The sequence below is a fragment of the Bombus vancouverensis genome, chromosome 18, assembly GCF_051014615.1.
Source record: "Bombus vancouverensis nearcticus chromosome 18, iyBomVanc1_principal, whole genome shotgun sequence".
NCBI classification, from domain to species: Eukaryota; Metazoa; Arthropoda; class Insecta; order Hymenoptera; family Apidae; genus Bombus; species Bombus vancouverensis.
In genome coordinates this window covers 4,929,352-4,946,899 of record NC_134928.1, presented here as the reverse complement: position 1 = coordinate 4,946,899, position 17,548 = coordinate 4,929,352, and the positions used below count along the sequence as shown (strand labels likewise).

Sequence of the window (17,548 nt, the reverse complement as noted above, 5' to 3'; positions counted from 1 at the left end):
ATTATTTTTCATATCGTTTTTTACATCTCAATAATTTTATGGCTACACTATAATTACTCTAATTATCGAAAGAGACTTCAGTTTTGGTTAGGGAATTTTCGGTTTAGAAATTTCATCTTCTTCTAAATTTTTCTTCTCATTAGCAAGCAATTATAGCATAGACACATCATTTTGCTTTGCGTATCCCGCGAGCTTTGTTGACATTATCGCACTATCGAACGATTAAACGATTCTCGTTAGTGTGGCATTTCCCTGATAGAAAGGAACGAACATCTTTTTCTTTACGTTTTGTCGTCTTATGTCAATACACGTTGATTCCCTCGAAGAAAATTATGCGACAAGTAGAACAATTCCGGCGGAACGGTTTAACAATCCCTTTCGTTATTTAATATTATACTTATTTATAAACTACGAACAAGATTGCATTTCACCAGACATTAAAAAGCAAAAGCAGTGAAAAAACAAAAAAAAAAAAAAAAACAGATGAAGCATAAAACAGAAAAGTAGAAAACAGAGAAAAAGTCGAAACTGGCCGATTTTACGATTCCATAGGAGTTTGCAAATTCTTGGAGTACGCTACCGACACGGAAGAGATTAACATGCCGCACAGTGCGCGAAACCGCAGAAATCGCAAAGGTCGCAACAACAGAAGACCTTCTCAAAGGCAGCAAACTCTGGATAAAGCTACGAAAGATAACAACGCCATCATAGAAATTCCGAAGAACATCGAGGAACACGAAGAGAATCTTCGCGAACCTAAGACGAGCGCAGATACGAAGACGAACGACTCCGACTCGGAGAATACCGTACACAGTGGCAAAAATCAACGGCAGAATGTCGAAGACGATGATGTAAACGTGACAAAGAATTCGGATAACGAAATCACCCCAAAGGGAGTTATATCGAAGTCTCGTAGATACGCGAAAGAAGAAAAGTGTCGAATAGAGATAGGTACAGTGCAACCTGGCATCAAAGTTATGAAGATCACAACGATCAGCAGTTCACCTCTGGAAGCAAAGATCGATCACATTCCCGGGGTCGGTATCGTAGAGACTGGCAGTAAAGATAAGATGCCGGATAACGAGGCTATTGTGACAATTTCCGAACCTGTGGACTCTTTCTCTTCTTCTACGACGAAAGTGGACAGGAAGAACGATCCGAGTCAAGATTCGATGTTGACTGGCAACAAGCTGCAGATTCGCGATGTCAGCGACTGCGACACGGTAGACACCGATAACGTTAAACCAGTTATCGTCGAAATGGAATCGGACGTGGAAAGGGAGCCAACGGAGCTAGCTACGCGGTTGCAAGCGGATTTCGATGACTCTGATGCGTCGAAGCAAGATTTCGTGGAACCGAGGCGTGTCTGGGACAGCGTGATGCCGCACGACGTAGAGAGGAAATTGAGGAGCTTCATCGAGAGTCTAAAATTGCCGACTTACGTGGAGGACGTCGTGGAACCAACGAAGCCGACGGACCACGAGCGGATCAGTGGCTCGACGCACAAGAAGGCGAGGAAACGCGCCACTTTCGAAGCGCAACACGCGCACTTGCAAGCGGCTAACAGGTTTTTGGACATCATTCAAGAGGAGGGCGAGAAACTGTCCGAAGACGAAGAGCAGCATATAAGAGATTTTATCAACGAGGAGATTGGGAAATACCGGAGGAAAGAACGCTGTTCGGAACGTGTAGAACATAAAGAGGGATTGATGCAAGAAATAAGAGAGGAGGAGCACAGTGTGAAGATAAATGTGATCAACGTGGACGAAGAAATGTCTGAGAAAAAGGAAGATGCTGATAAACAGGAAGATGCTGATATAGGAAGAACTGTAGAATTGGATAGAGTGGAAACGGAGCTTGACACTAGAGAAGCGAGGAAGCCGATTGACGAAGATGATGAATCGCAGAAGGATTCAAAGGAAGAGAATTTCAAGCTGAAAGAAGATAATGATACGGAAGTGTTAGAAGGGAAAAGTGTTAATGTTGAAGACGAGTCTGTAGGAAGTGAGTCATTCAAAATAGAGGAATTGGAGCAAAGTATAGAAGAAGATGAAGAGATATTAGAGAAAAAGGACGATAATAATGGAAAGATCGAGGAAGTGGTAAGCGAACCATTGAGCGATGACAGTATAAGTCAAAGTGATTCTAAGTTGATTGTTGAAGATGAAACTAGTGGTCAAATGTTGTTTAATGGTGCAAATAATGAATTGAAAGATTTGAATAATAAGCAATTAAACGAAAAATGTGAAACATTAACTGATGATGTTGGAATAAAAGAAGTAGAGAAAGTGTCGCTTGTTCAAGAAGGCATGTCGACAGAACAGACGTCAGAAAAACAATCAGAAGTTTCTGATGATTTAAATATCAGTGCACGTTGTACGACGATACAGGTTGAAGAGAACAAAAATGAAAAATTAGAACTGGATAAAAATCAAGATACTTTGAATGAAATATCGGAAGAATTAAAGATCAAACAGTTAGAAGTGGATGGTAATTGTACTCGTTTGGAAAGTGAAGTATTAATTGAAAAGCCTGTTAGAGAAGAAAAATTGGATTTGGAAAATAACATACGAAATTCTGAAGCAAATACATTGTCAAAGGAAACTGAAGAATCAAACTCAATTGGTGACGATGATGGTTCCAAAAACGAAGTGCTGTGTGAAAAATTGGTAAAAGAGAAGGAATCTTGTATGAGAGATGATGTTGTGAAAGATTCCAAAGTAAATACGTTGCCTGAAAATCGAACGACTGAAGCGATTGAAAATGGAACAACAAATAATGGAGAATCGTCTCATAAAAGTGAGATAAAGTTCGCAAAAGTCGATGAAGAATCATCGTACGAAATAACATCTGCAGAAGTCAATGAAAAATCATCGCAATATGAAACAAAACATAGAGACGTCGATAAAGAATCATCGAAAGAAAATGAAACAAAATCTATAGAAATTAATAACGAATCGTCCGAATCGAAATATTCATGTGTAGAAAATACGCAAAATGAAAGTTATACCAATCCAAAAAACATTAATATTTCCGAATCAAGCATAACGAAAAGCGTAAGCGATGAATTATTAAAAGAACAATCCTGTTGCATAGAGAGGAAATGCCCAGAAATTCAGACTCCAGAAAACGTTATATCAGTGATAAAGACAAAACCTTGTACCGTGACGCCGCCAAAAAGATCTTCTAGCCTGTCAGACATCGATTTCCAAGAGAAAACAACGTATTCCGGTATTTACGATCGTAATCCTCCAACCCCTCCGCTTCGTCGAAAAAGGGAAGTCAAACAGCTCATAGACGTTGACGATCCTCCCAGTCGTCCACCTCTTCCGAAAGAAAACCTCAGTATATTCGATGCATCTTTCAGACAACCCTTGGAAATACATTCTTTGGAGACTCCAACGATGTGTAGGAATATTGGCAGCCTGAGAACTTTATTGACAATAATATCCCGCAGTGACGCGTCCGTCAGAAATATTCGCGACGCTTTAAGCACCGTGGATTCGTTGGCTCTGCCTGAGAACGTACGCAAGATAATCGATGATCTAAGAGCAAGCGGGAGGAGGGCTTGTCTCGGGAGTGACATTACCGAATTGCACAATTACCTTGAGAACGGCGCCGAGCTTGGCAATGGAGCAACGCCTGAAATAACGCATGACTACTTGAATCGTAACGTACACGAAAAATCGTCGGCGTCCAAGTCGTCGGCGAGATCTGACGCGCACGAGCCGGTCGAACGACTAGTGAAAATGGACATAGAATCGTCCAAGGACGAACCTGATCGAGCAACACTTTCTGATAAATCCAATCAGAAGCAATCCGAGAGTAAGATCGGAACGTTAACGAATGAAAATCAGGGAAAGAAAACTGAATCGGAACAGTCATCGCGTCATCGTGTTAATAAGGAGGTTATCAAGAGTGAAATGTCGATGAAGAAGAAGATTGTAACGCAAAAAAACATATCAACTATGCGTGACTTTAGATCGCGTAATAATAAAGTTGAAAATTCAAAAGATACCAGGGAGTTAACTACTAGCGAGGAAGAGTTTGAGGAAATATACAAATATTCCACTTCAAAGGACAATGACGAAGTGCAGTCTTACGTTCGTAAAATTAGCAAGCACGATAATCATGATCAGAAGGAACGTGAAAAATTCGATAGCCCATCAGAAATACTAGACTCTATTGTAAAAATCCACCCTGAGCATTTCATGGATAAAGATAAGTTGGAGACAGTGGATTATCAAGGGCACGACTCGTCCAGCAGTGCGACTACTTTGAGTACGGTGAAGTATAACCCGGCAGATGCCTGGCAAGCTGACATTTATTCGATAATAGCGGAAGAAGCAAGGAAAAGCAAGCTTAAGCGAGAGGCAGAGGAGAAAGTCGAGTCATCCAGCTTGAGAAACAAACTTCCTTTGCTGAAAAGCGATGAATCGTTTTATAACACAACGAACTGTCACGAAGTTCCAGTGACACCTGAACCTATACCCTATTCACCTGTCGAAGATCTGTGTTACGCGACCATTGACAGTGATGCGAATTATGTGAAAAGTCAGTCGCAGAAAGACGGGACTACCAATAGACCAGAGTCTTTGAAAGACCTTAGCATTAAGAAAATTTTGTCGATGCCGTACGGTTTTCACGTAATCAACGAGATCACGATGCCTAAATTTAACATCTTTAAAAGTCTACGATCTATCCCGAAGTTTACTAATAACGTAACGAGTGATGAGATTAGAGACATTCCATTAAATATGCATGCAGTGAATGAGCAGCAAACTGAAAGAGCTAAACTAACGACAGCTTTGTCAGAATCAAAGTGTTCTGATCCATGTAAAACCACTGTTTCAGACCAGACTATATCAGAGCAATTAAAACAGAAAGAACTGCTCGATTCGAATCTCGGCGTCGTCGAGTTACCCAAGTCGCGGCAAACGACCATGGCCAAAGATAGTTCGGGAACGTGGGTAGGTTTATCGACGACCAAAGATCCCAGGTTGCTCGTTTGCTTATCACCGTCTCAGCAGAAAACCGCAATAAAAACGAGCGCGGACAACTTACTGGATCTGCATAGAAAATTCCTAAACAGACACAGCTATTTCGACGAAGAACCGCCTCCACGAATCCCTGTTCCTAAATATCGAGTCGAACTGCTACCCATCGACGAAAGTAAGAAAGAAAGCGTTAAACGCGAAGTAAAAATCGAATTCTCCAAACCGACTGCTCACGACGTTCGCACTGAATACGATAAAAAATTACCTACAAACAGGCTGTTAGACATCATCAAAGAAAATTCTGACAATTCTAAACATCCATATAGCGCGAGACCAAAGTCGAGAAACGAATCAAAGGTAAAGTTTGATGAATCGAGGCACTCCGACACAAAGTCGTCTTATACAAAGTCGAGTACTCTTGACAATGGTCAGGAGCGTCTCAAAGTCACTCGCCTATGCGACTGGTTGAACTTAGCAAGACGCGAACCCGTCAGTAATGCGCGGCACGCGACATCGCTCTCCGATGATTTATTAATAGAATCGTCGGGTGAGGGAAAAGAGCGTGATAAGAGTCGATTCAGCGAACGAATTCATGGCAATCAGTCGGAGGTTGCAAAAGAATCAGGGTCAGATAGAACCAAGGAACATGTTACTGGTAAACGGTCGACGCCAGCTCATTTCATCAACGCTGCTTTGATCGTGAATTCGCTGGAAAAACCGGAGCCGCCCGTCACAAGTCCGACGCCCTTCAACAAGAGTCCCATTACACTGAACAGTGCTATCATCGACAAATCGGCCGCGATGCCAGACACTGCGGACAGGAGGACACCGCCACGAAGGACCATCGATCCGCGCTACAACGTGAATCCAGCGTTGATCGACAATAAAGTGGAAGTGCCACCGCGTCTGAAACGTGTGATCAACGTAGACAAATCGTGTATCGACACGACGAGTATTTTCGATCAGAATCCACCTAGAAGTCATCTGGAACCACGACGATACAAGAGCGAAGAAGAAGAAAATGTGAAACAGGTGGCAGCTACGGAAATCATGCAAAATCTGAAGAAGCTTCAAACCGAGGCAGAAACTCAATTGGAGGGTCATCGAAAGTATTCTCTACCCCAAGAGTATTTCGCACAGCAACTGAAATACATAGAGCTGCTGGAGAATCAGTTGAAAAACGTAATATTAGCCGAGGAGGAGGAGAAGGAAGCCTTTGAGACATTCCAAACACATGCGAGACAACGGGTGCAGGAGAAAGGCGTAACGAAGGATGTACCGAAGAGACTTCCTTCTTCGGACAAGTCTTTTGATCGAGTATATACCTCTGAGATTAAAGAAAAAGCCTCTCGAGACACTTGCAATGATGAATCTTGGGTAGAGAGCCAAAGCTGGCAGGAGAAGTCCGAGGAAGTGAAGGAAAATTATTCGGAGACGATTAATAAACATGGTCAGAAGGATTTTTTGAAGAAGGTGCATCGCGAGAACGGTTTCCACGAGGAGGAATGTGAAAAGCGAATCGAGCACGTGGAACAGCATTCCGTGATGACCAAGAAGGGTGACAAAGTTCCTGAAAAGATGAAAACGGATCGAGCTGAGCAAGCGAGCGGCGCTTGTAAAAAAGCACCTACGGAAAAAGAAACGACGAAGGAAGAGCGTGGTTTTGGCAAAGAAAATACGTCGCCTGAGATGTCTAACTCACAGAAAACCGTCAAAGTCGAAAAACCGAGTGTGCCCGCGGCCGTGAAGAACAGCGAAACGTTTCGACAGAGAATGTACGACGAGTATGTGCACAAGGTCCTCGAGCGAGAAGAACGGAAACATCATAAAGTGGTGAAAATCAGCACTCACGAGGATATTCAGAAATTGAAGAATAATTTGGGAAAAAGTGACATGAGCACCGTTGAAAAAGAGTTTATCGAAAAAGCGAGGAACAGGCTAAATAAATTTGGGATTAATTTGGACGAAAGCGAATCTGAAAGCGACAAAAGCGGTAGTAAAGTCAAACGTGACAAAAAGACGAATGAGAGGAAAGAAGAATGCAACGAGGAGGAGAGTACCGTCAAGGTGAAATGTTTGATCGACGGGAAGGAGTTCGAAGACGCGAAAAAGTTACCGAAGCATCTACAAGAATTCCTTACAATGTCCGCCACGTTCGACGATGGTGAGTCTCACCGAATCGAGGATTGATTGCAGTGTTATTTCAGCGTTGTTTTCCATTGCTACGGTTGAAATATCGTGCTCGAGTGTTGATCGCCCGATTTTTGAATTTTGGAAGATACGAATGACGTGTCGGATATTGGATACATAACAGTCACTAACGCACGTTCGTAGCCTTGTGGTGGATTGCATTGTCGTAGGTTGCTTGCCATATTGCTCGTCACTAACGATATTCATGGTGAACGAATGATTTTTTTTTCTTTCTTTGCTCGTCTTTTTAGTTGACAGCCATTTACATATTGGTTGTATTTTTGGTTAGCAACTATTTCTCTTTTTGGTTATTTTATATCCGCGTCCTATAGAAGATTTATTAGACAGGATATTATAAATTCGACAAGCGGTTCCCTATGCAATAATAATTTAAAAGAGCAGAGTTACTATTTTTCATACAGAGCTTCATTTTTCAAAATATTAAATTTATTCTGCACTTATATTTTCTGTAACTTTTTCCATTTCTTTTCCACACTTATTAAGATTAACGATAATATTGTACGAATTTTGTCAAGATTTTGAAATATTACATTATTTAAATGACTGCAGATTAAAACTATATCGTAGGCAGTAAAGAAAAGTATTGAGACACAGGGTGAAACTGTAAAAAAGCTACTTTTTCTTTGATTTCGATGATTTTTGCATATGTTGTAGAAATCAACATTGTGAACAACTTTTTCCTCTGTATGCAACTGTCGCTCGACCATCATTTCTGAGATATTCCTAAAAAGCTATCGATATCAGACAACAGTGAATTTTGCCTATAATTGTGTAGCCGTAACAGCGTACGTGTTCGTATTAGTTGTCGGCCGTCTATTTTTTGCTTATCTTTTGTTTGTTTGTCGAGCGACAGTTACATACACAGGAAAAAGTTGTTCAAAATGCTGATTTCTAAACATATACAAAAAAACATCAAAGTTGAAGTGCAAGTAGCTTTTCTACATTTAATGAATTAAATGTTAAAAATATTATATTTTTCATATTTTCATATCTTGTTGGAACGTCGAACTCAGATTGATATTACTTAGATGAAAGTGACGTTTTCAACAACTTATAAGATAGTAGTAAAAATCTGTTGTTTCGGTCAGATTGTAGGTAATCATAGTGAGAAAATATGTCGTCCGTAGTTTGTTCGAAATCATCGTTAATAGAAAATATTACAAGGTAATGACGTTTTAGTATTGACAGGTTTTTGTTAATGATTCATGCTTTTGACGTGCATTTTTCAACTATGAATTAATAAGATAAAAATAATAATTATTGCTTTAAACGGTCGTATCTGCTTGGTTACCAGCAAGCTTTATTCACATAAAATTTTGTGTGCTTAGTTTAACTTTGAGTTTGGTGAATTCATCTAGACAAGCAGAATTTGTAAGAATAATATTTCAAATTTCATGTTTGATGAATGAATTTTAATTTTTATTATAAAAGTTGTAACAAAAATTTTGTGATATTATTACAAAAGATGTAAAATTAAAAACTTTTTCATTAATTTTTACATCTTTTATTATTACCATTATATTATTATTATAACGAAGTATCGTTAAATATAAATATAATTTAGATGTAATTCAAATCTTTTAATAATATATACACATAAATGATGTCAGCTATATACATACGCATCAAGTTTTATAATATTATATTTGGAATTTAACTAATTTCAAGTGGATTCCCTGATAAGTTCTATTACATAATTAAAGCTGTGTTTTCCTGAGAATGAGACCTTCAATTTTCGTTTTTGATAGGATTGAAAGCTGTCTTTCATAAAACATAATTTTTAAGCTGGCTTTTATAAAACATAATATTACATTTATAATTATTCTTGGGTCAAATTAGTGATTTTTTTCCGGGATTGTATTCTCAGTTTTTAGTAATTTAGGAATAATTATGTTTAATCGACAATATTTATGGTCTGTGTTTAATAATAAAAAAAAGTGGCAACCAACACTCACAGAATAATATTACATGCATATATATTTATACAATTTGTAGAAAGTATTTAACTAAGTATGTGATCTTGAAAATTTGTAACTTATATTTAATTCGTCTCTCACATCGAGGTTGATAAGCCACGCCAATATCCGAAATGCTGTGGCTGATATACGTGTTACAAAATATGCGATAAAAGCGAATAGAGTACATAACAACAACTTATAAATGATATTAGCATTTTACACGAATTGTAGGCAATATATAGAAAATATGTAGAAAATATACGTTCAATGAATTGAAAGATGATATTTACTTTTAATTTAAAATTTGATTTTTAAGTACGTACGTTTCTTCGAACTAACAATCTATTAAGTTAAACACAAACAAGATACATGTACATATGTATTTTGGATAAATTGAATATATAATTTATTATATATTTATTAGATGATACACATTTTTAAAATTGAGATCTATTTCCAATCACGGAAGTATTTTATGTGCTTACTGTTTTAAGTATGTTGATACTACTGATATTTTCCACTCATTGGCTATTTCAATATGTAACTCATGTTGTTTCAAGATCTCAAACATTTTTGAAGTCTTTTGAAGAATTTTTTATATTGTCCTATATCGTGGTATTGTCAGTAATATGACGACTGGTTTCTTTCTGAAGTAACTTTCATCAAGGTCTGGCTAGTCCTGTTAAGAATTTATAAGATGTGAGCAACCATTGAAAATCAGATGACGTCAAAGTGGCGTCATCGCTTGTTACAATGTTCGTAATGTTTGTTATAAGAGTAGAATTAATTGCTTCAGGAGCTTCAGCAACTTTTATTTAGTTAAAATGTAAAGAGTATTATTAAACATGCATTTTATTAACTGTCATTCTATCTCTATATCCGATCATCTTTTGAGTTGTGTTATAACGATACTAGATGTCATGTTCTCTTAAAAATTAAATATCATCACTGTGAATACAACTGTGAGATATTTAAATTTTAAATAACGAAATAAAGTATGAAACTGAAAGCACATAATTTTATTTCTATTCAATATTTTATTGAATTATAACATTTATCTTGATTACAATTTTACATTTGTTTAATTCAATATAAAACATGATCTAAATATTAAATTTGTCCTTTGTTTAATATGAGATGTGACATAAATTTTTTTGTTTAATAGAATATGAAATCTGTAAATTAAATAGAAAGAAATGAAACGGTCATCTAGGAACAGCTCATAAGTTACGGAGTCCAAAAAAAGAATTGTTGAAATTCATGTGTTGTTGTCACGTATAAACTACTGAAGAGATTTTTATAGTGTTTTCTCTGTTGTATAGCTTACTCGTGTTTGGAAAAGAAAATAGAGTATGTTTCATCTCGATTCGTTTTGTAAAAGCTGAGATAGCTGGGCTGATCTGAATTATATGTACTGTTATGTTGAGTAGAGGTCAAGCAACGATGGTTACTATTTACGTCGCGTTTGTTCTGAAATCGAGCCTTTTTTAATTTAATATTTTTCACTACGGAGAATAGCTGTTAGTATGAAAAATTTGTAGGGATTTTATTCATACAAATTTATTTATTTATTTATAACCGTTAGTATAAAGATAAAAAGTAGACGCAATTCGAACCATACGTGAGTTCATTTTCACAGACATCGATAAGAAATTGATCTGAACGTAATTACGAAAGGTTTTTCGAACCGCTGGGATCTCATAAAACATAATGAAACAGGAAATAAGGTTTGCGTAACGTTATATGCTGAACCGATAGACGAGAAGCGGATTGATTTCTTGCCCATAATGAGGAAATACTGGAAGATAAGTTTGTTGGCTTTCGCGTAGGTCGTAGGATATCGTTACGACTAGAATATAGAATAATAACTGAAAGCTGTTAGAATTTTTACTGCCGTAAATTTTTATATCTTTTTTCGTACCACATAAACTTTTACGTTATATTTTTCTTCTCATTCTATAAGAAGTTTGAAATACCTAAATTAAATAAGGATACAAAACTATACTTTTGTATAGGTCAAATAGTTTAACATCTTTATTAAATATGTATATAAATATATATTTTATTTTTTTACTCTTCAATTTTTTGATTATACAACACAAATTTTCTGTAGATATCATTATAGGTATATCTATATTATTTTACACATTAGTATATTTAGTATATTTTTAAAAAGCTTGAAGGATTGAAATTTGAAAATATCTTGTCGAAAAATATTAATCTTGTCGATCAGGAGTTTACAACCTTCTCACTGGTGCATAGCATCAAACCAAAATTAATTCAGTATACGTTTCGCACATAGAAGTATGAGATTATGCACTTAATTAAATTACTGTCATATATCTGTATTTTGTTCTCAATAAAACGATTGAACAGTTAAACGAAAAGATTTAATTTTGCATTGAAAATATACTTTTGGTTGATAACGCAGTCGGTTTTTCTTATGTTCTCACTTGAAGCACAAAGTTTTTGAGAATGAAAACTTACACGATTTCAAGTTTTACATATTACTTTGTGTATTTTTTCCGACAAATGTCACTTTGAGTGCGCCCATATCTTTCTCACTGACACGTGCTTTCACATTTCAAGCTATAAAAATACACAGACTGGATTGTTAAATTATGACGAATTTCTTTTCGAGCTTATTTATAGTAATGGATGTATTTAGGTATATGTTACTTTATAAGTTACCTATGAGTAAAATCAAAGTCTTAACATATAAAAAAAATATCTGGAGCTTTTCATCATTGTATTACGCAATTCGTGACATACATACAGAAATAATCGTGTTTCTTATTAAAACTATTATTAATATTTTCATTAACGAAGAATATTTTTAACAATGTTATACTTCAAAATATTATGTATAACATCAATAGGTATAAAATACCAAAAGTCAAATTTTACAGCTCATATGTAAAAAATAATTCATTTTGAAAATAATTCTGTCATTTACCTAGGACGTGACATTTTTCGGAAGAACAAAGACTTAATATAAACAACATACACCCCAATCAATTTATGGGCATTCCCAATAATAACAATATTAATAAATTGAAGACCAATGATGGCACATTCAGTGCTGATCGATTTTTTATTACGTACAGCATAGATAATAAAGTGCAGCTAACGGATCCTATTCTTTACGTTTTTAGGGCTATAAGAATGCGTGTGAAAGAGAGGGAGAGAGAGAGAGAGAGAGAGAGAGAGACAGAGACAGAGACAGAGAAGTATTCAGGAAAAAGAGAGGGCCCGCTAGTATATCTATTAGTAAAATGCGTCTAAGAAAATTTTTCCGCGAAAGCACGTCACCGGTTTTACAATGTACAGCTGATTCGACACGATGTTTTCGTCGTGTTGCCGAAAAAAGGATCTTCATAAAAGTGCGACCTGAGAAGACTCCACGAGGGCCTACTGCAAATTTATAATGCGCACGCCGCGCCGGAGTCATCAAATCTGACGTACACGACCAATTGTAGTAGAAAGAAACAATAGGTTCGAAGCTTCCCAACGGATGAATCATGAGTCATAATTATATAAATTATTGATAATTTGTGATTAAAATTGCGATTTTAAATTTAAACTATCCGTTACTTGTTATTCGTATATTTATTAAATTCGTCTTTTTTAATTAGGATGTTTGCTGATTAAATGGGTCCAAATTATTTTGATTAGTATTCTTTAGATGGTTGAATAATTGAAATAGTCAAAAAACAAAAAAGTATTTTGGAAATGTTGAAAAAATGAGATGTTTAAATTTTGTCTTTTTGCCAAATATTAACAAGTAATTACGTGTAATTTTCCATTATTATAATATTAAGTGCTTAACGTTAATTTTGTTTTTATTGTTTATTCATTTTCTGTTGTTCGTATTCCGAATAAATTTTGCTTGCTAATCGTAGCAAGTTTATAAACTGGCAACTGACAAGCAGAAACAGTGGCGTGGCAATCAGCCGATGGTGGCATGAGCTGGGAGTACAGGTGGGAAAAGGCACCCCTGGTGGGCCTACCGAGGTCTTCGAAAAATTGCGCACGATGTAATACCGTGATAGCCCGAGATAAATAGGTCTTCGAGACACTTGAACCTGGATAGAAACGGTTTCATATATTCGTACAGGAGCGATTTTGTCGGCCACGTTATCTTGCCAATCGAAATAGTTTCGTACGAATGCATTAAATCAGATGTCTTTGGATTGATTTAGCTCACCAGTGTGTTCCCGGTTTTAAGCTGGAAATCCATTAACAAGCTAATCCAATCCAAAGGCATTTACTTCAATCTATTTATATGGCACTGTTTGCATTCGGAAGTTAAACTGATCCAATTATTGAAAAATCGATCCTGTAAAAATGTACAGAACTATTTCCATCGAAGCCAAGTTCAAGTGTCTCAAGGACGAGTTACTAGTATGAGATTTCTTTATGATCAATTTTTCGGACCGTAACAAAAGCCCAGAAGGTAATCTTTTTGTCTCCGCACCCCTAGTCCATGCTACTGTGACAACGACCATACCCAAATCCACGACATTCCATACTACCTGACAGTGAACCGTTAGGCTTTGAACTGACCTTTGGCTCAACATTACATTTTCCCCATTACGTAGGACAATCAGGATCCTCTCCTTGCCCCTCAACACCTACAAACGCAACATATAAAAACTGCAAGCATTCGACCACGAGACTAGTCTCGTGTACAGTCTTGGCCGTGATTTGAACAACTATTTTAACTACGCTACTTCATTGTAATATTATACTTAATCATTTTGTGAATAAAAGCCTACAAAAATATAAAAGCATAGTCGAGTTAAGCTATTGCTCAGCTCTTCCTTTTTATCACGAATTTTACGTGACACTACCATCGGTTGATCGCCACGCTACTGTCTCGGCTTGCCAATTGTGTCTGTTTATAAACTTGTTACGATTAGTAACCAAAATTTATTCGAATGATAAGTAACAACGAAGAATAAGCAATAAATACACAATTAACATTAAATACCATAATGGTAAAAAGATATAAATATTTGGTTGTTAATATTTTTATGATTTTATTTATGTTTTTCAATACTTCTAAAACATTTCCTTTTTTTTTATTCAACCGTCTGAAAAATAGCTTGTATTTATTTAATCAATATTCTAATTAACAGAAAGAAGCAAATTTAATGAATAATAAATAACAGATAACAAATTTTAATCGTAAATAGCGAATAATGTATATAATTATGTATATAACTATTTGTTGCTACTACTACAATGGGCCATGTGCAGCAAACCTGACGAATCTGGGCGGATCATGCGCGTCATAAATTTGGAGCAAGCGCTTCTCGGACTGTGTCCTTCGGAAGATTCTTTTTTTGACGACTAGGCAGTCTTCACCTGCCCTCGCAAACGAAAGGAGACCTTCAGATATAAGAACGCTCTCGATCAGCTATACCTTGTAGGACCGGTGACATATCTTTTGCAACAAATATATACAAAAGATCTGTGTTGAAAACTGTGACAATTCTGCGTGGACTGGCAGCTTGGACTGGCTGAGTTTGGATTGGTTTAGATCAGTGGATCGTCAGTTTTAAGCTACCTAGCAAGCCAGTGCCTTAGACAAGGAAGGTGTCTTAGACATCGATAGGAAAAGTCACGTTGGAAATCATATTTATTAGAATAGGTTGGAGTGACCGTTTGCGAGAAAGGCATTGGTAGATTTCAGCAGAGAGCTGCTGCATGTTAATGCGATATTTTATTTGTTTATTTTAGAAAAATATCTAATTCCATTGATAATTAATTTTTTTGTTAAATCTAATTTTCATTATATTTGATTCACCTCTTTTGCCAACATGTTACAAAAATATTAGTTCTGCGTACAAAAATTATCGAGTGAGCAGAAAAAGGAAAAGGCCAGGTACAGATCAGAAGAAAATTAGGGATAAGGTCGGCAATGAATAACTAGTTCATGAAATTATTATATTATTGCGTTTGCTATATTTTTCTATCTTTACATTTGGTATTTAAGCAAAATAAAACGAATTAGTCTCCATTTGAAACGATAGAAATGAGTCACGACAAATATAATAGAATACATGGTACCTTGATTTATGATGTGATTCTACATAAAAAAAATAAGTCAACAACGTAGACTACAATTTTTTCATACGAAGCTTTATTTTTGAGAAATCTGACTCCGTCACATGTAAGTGTTGGCGAATTGCTGTAATCTAATATTAGTAGTTATGCTTTTATTTGTTATTGTTGAGAATTTTGGATCTTAATAGCCGAAATAATGGTATAGTTACACTAAATTTACACTTGGAATTAACATTAGAATAGTTATATACTTGTCGGATCACGATTCGAATTTTGGGCGCGCGACGACTCTTCATGTGGACTAGCCATCGTTTCACAAAGCCGAGATTTTATTTACACGTATATACAGGTCTATCACTAAGCTTAACAAATAATAAGTACAACTAATAATAAGTCTAACAAACACTAAGCCTAATGAATAATACGATCTACGAATAATTAAATTAAATAATACTATTAGCAATGTTTGAGTTCAAACGAATCCACGGTCACCGGGATAACTCCTTACTAAGCGAAACTAACTTAGACGCAAATGCGATCGTCGAAAATGCTCGATGTATCACTCTCCAAGGCAATCGCAAGAATGCCAGCCTCGTGGAGATTTTTCTCCCTGTACGATTGCATTTTGTTTTCTATACCCGTTTGGAAGCATCGAGAAGGTTCCAAACGCCGTTGCTAGGCACACTCGTTGGAAGCATCGAGAAAGTTCCAAACGCCGTTGCTAGGCAGTTTCTGCCTGGAGTTTTGATTACTAATACAATGTATGTCCCATTGCATCGGCACCTCCGAGGCAACATCACACGTGGCTCGGCCCGCTCTCGAGGCCGCATGCCGCCACAACCACATTTCTCAGAAAACACATACAACCACTCCAGACCTCCGTTAGATAAAACATCCATCCCGTGACCGTGGCTACGTTCAGCGACCGATTGTCACCTCGAACCCAATCGCGCTTATTACAAATCTTAAGCAATTACAACTATAATAAAATCTAGGCTAAGGTACTAGAGGATGTTCCCAAAATTTCCAAGGAAGGGCTTCGGCTTTCCTTTCATCTCCGACATACTTATTTGATAAACGATTTCAAAGATATTTGAGGTGATCGTCGGAGAAGGTGTCCACAAGAAATACTCTTGATTTTCAACAATAACGTTTATTAAATTCTTAACAATTAATAAGAAATAACGATTAACAACGGTTAACGATTAGCAACTATTAATAATAAGTAACGATTAACACTGAACTCTCAAGAGTCAATAACCCGTTCCTCTAATTGTGTTGGCTTCGCTTAACCTTTCGCACTTCGCAGCTCGGGGCAGAATGAAGCTTTTGGTTCAAAACCAAACAGATTCTTTCCTTTGTTGCCCCTCCATATCCCCACTACGCGCGCGTTTATTAGAAGTCCGCGACGGTTGCCGCGTATGCATCCTTCCGAATATTCGGCGAAAGAACCGTAGGGATATCGATGGTACATTAGGCCTGTCTGCCTTACGCTTTGAAGGTATAGCGCTTTGTGTCGCGAAGCCGTTGGAAATTTCCGTGGTCGAGTGCCGCCACATATTCGTCGATACACACTTGCTCGCGTCTCGCCACTTTTTTTCATAGCCGACTGTTTTAATCTCTGAACTTACATCTACTACGGGCATAGCCCGTAGTACGGCGATAGGGCCAAACGTAAATATTACGGGCATAGCCCGTAGTACGATGATCGGGCCGAATATAATATATAATCTAATATATAATAGCTTGTTTACGTTTTAAGACGAAAATTCTCGAACGTAAATCGTAGGTTAAGGGGTTAACCGACTAAACAGTTTACATTCCTTTGTTTTCGAGACGCCGCGCACACACATACTTCCCCACACTGATATTAACATACAGGTATTACTACTACGCATTTAACCTGGTCTAGCACATAAAATTATACATATCTCAATAGTTATACTAGATCATACGGAACATGAAACTGGCTAGTCATGCGCGATAAATTTTATTACTTTAGGAATTGTTGAAAATATTTCCCATTTTGTTGAATACGCATTGCTCTTCGCATTTTCTATGAAAAGTATTGTATTTTGCATAATTTATTTGTTGTATAATTTTGTTGCATAATTTATGAATGTTAAACGTTGTGAAATGTTATAAAATTTGCTGTCCTGCTTGATCGTGTGTTTTCTAATACCATAGAGACAAGTCAAGCCGTTAGTCCACATACACTGATGAGCAAATATTTAATGTCAATTTTTTTAAGACAAAGCCTCGTATGAAGTAATTTTATTTCATGTTTTCGACTTCATGTAGAATTTCTAT

At 36.7% G+C, this 17,548-nt stretch overlaps 1 protein-coding gene across 1 annotated transcript in view; it reads left to right on the top strand.

The window, feature by feature from the left end:
* CAP (Cbl-associated protein) overlaps nt 1–17,548 on the top strand; it is a 379,584-nt gene that overhangs the window by 197,994 nt on the left and 164,042 nt on the right. Inside the window, exons 6-8 of the mRNA XM_076626276.1 lie at nt 553–4,721; nt 4,920–7,161; nt 11,598–11,600. Coding sequence (XP_076482391.1) covers nt 553–4,721; nt 4,920–7,161; nt 11,598–11,600 — 6,414 coding nt within the window. The remainder of the gene's footprint in view (nt 1–552; nt 4,722–4,919; nt 7,162–11,597; nt 11,601–17,548) is intronic.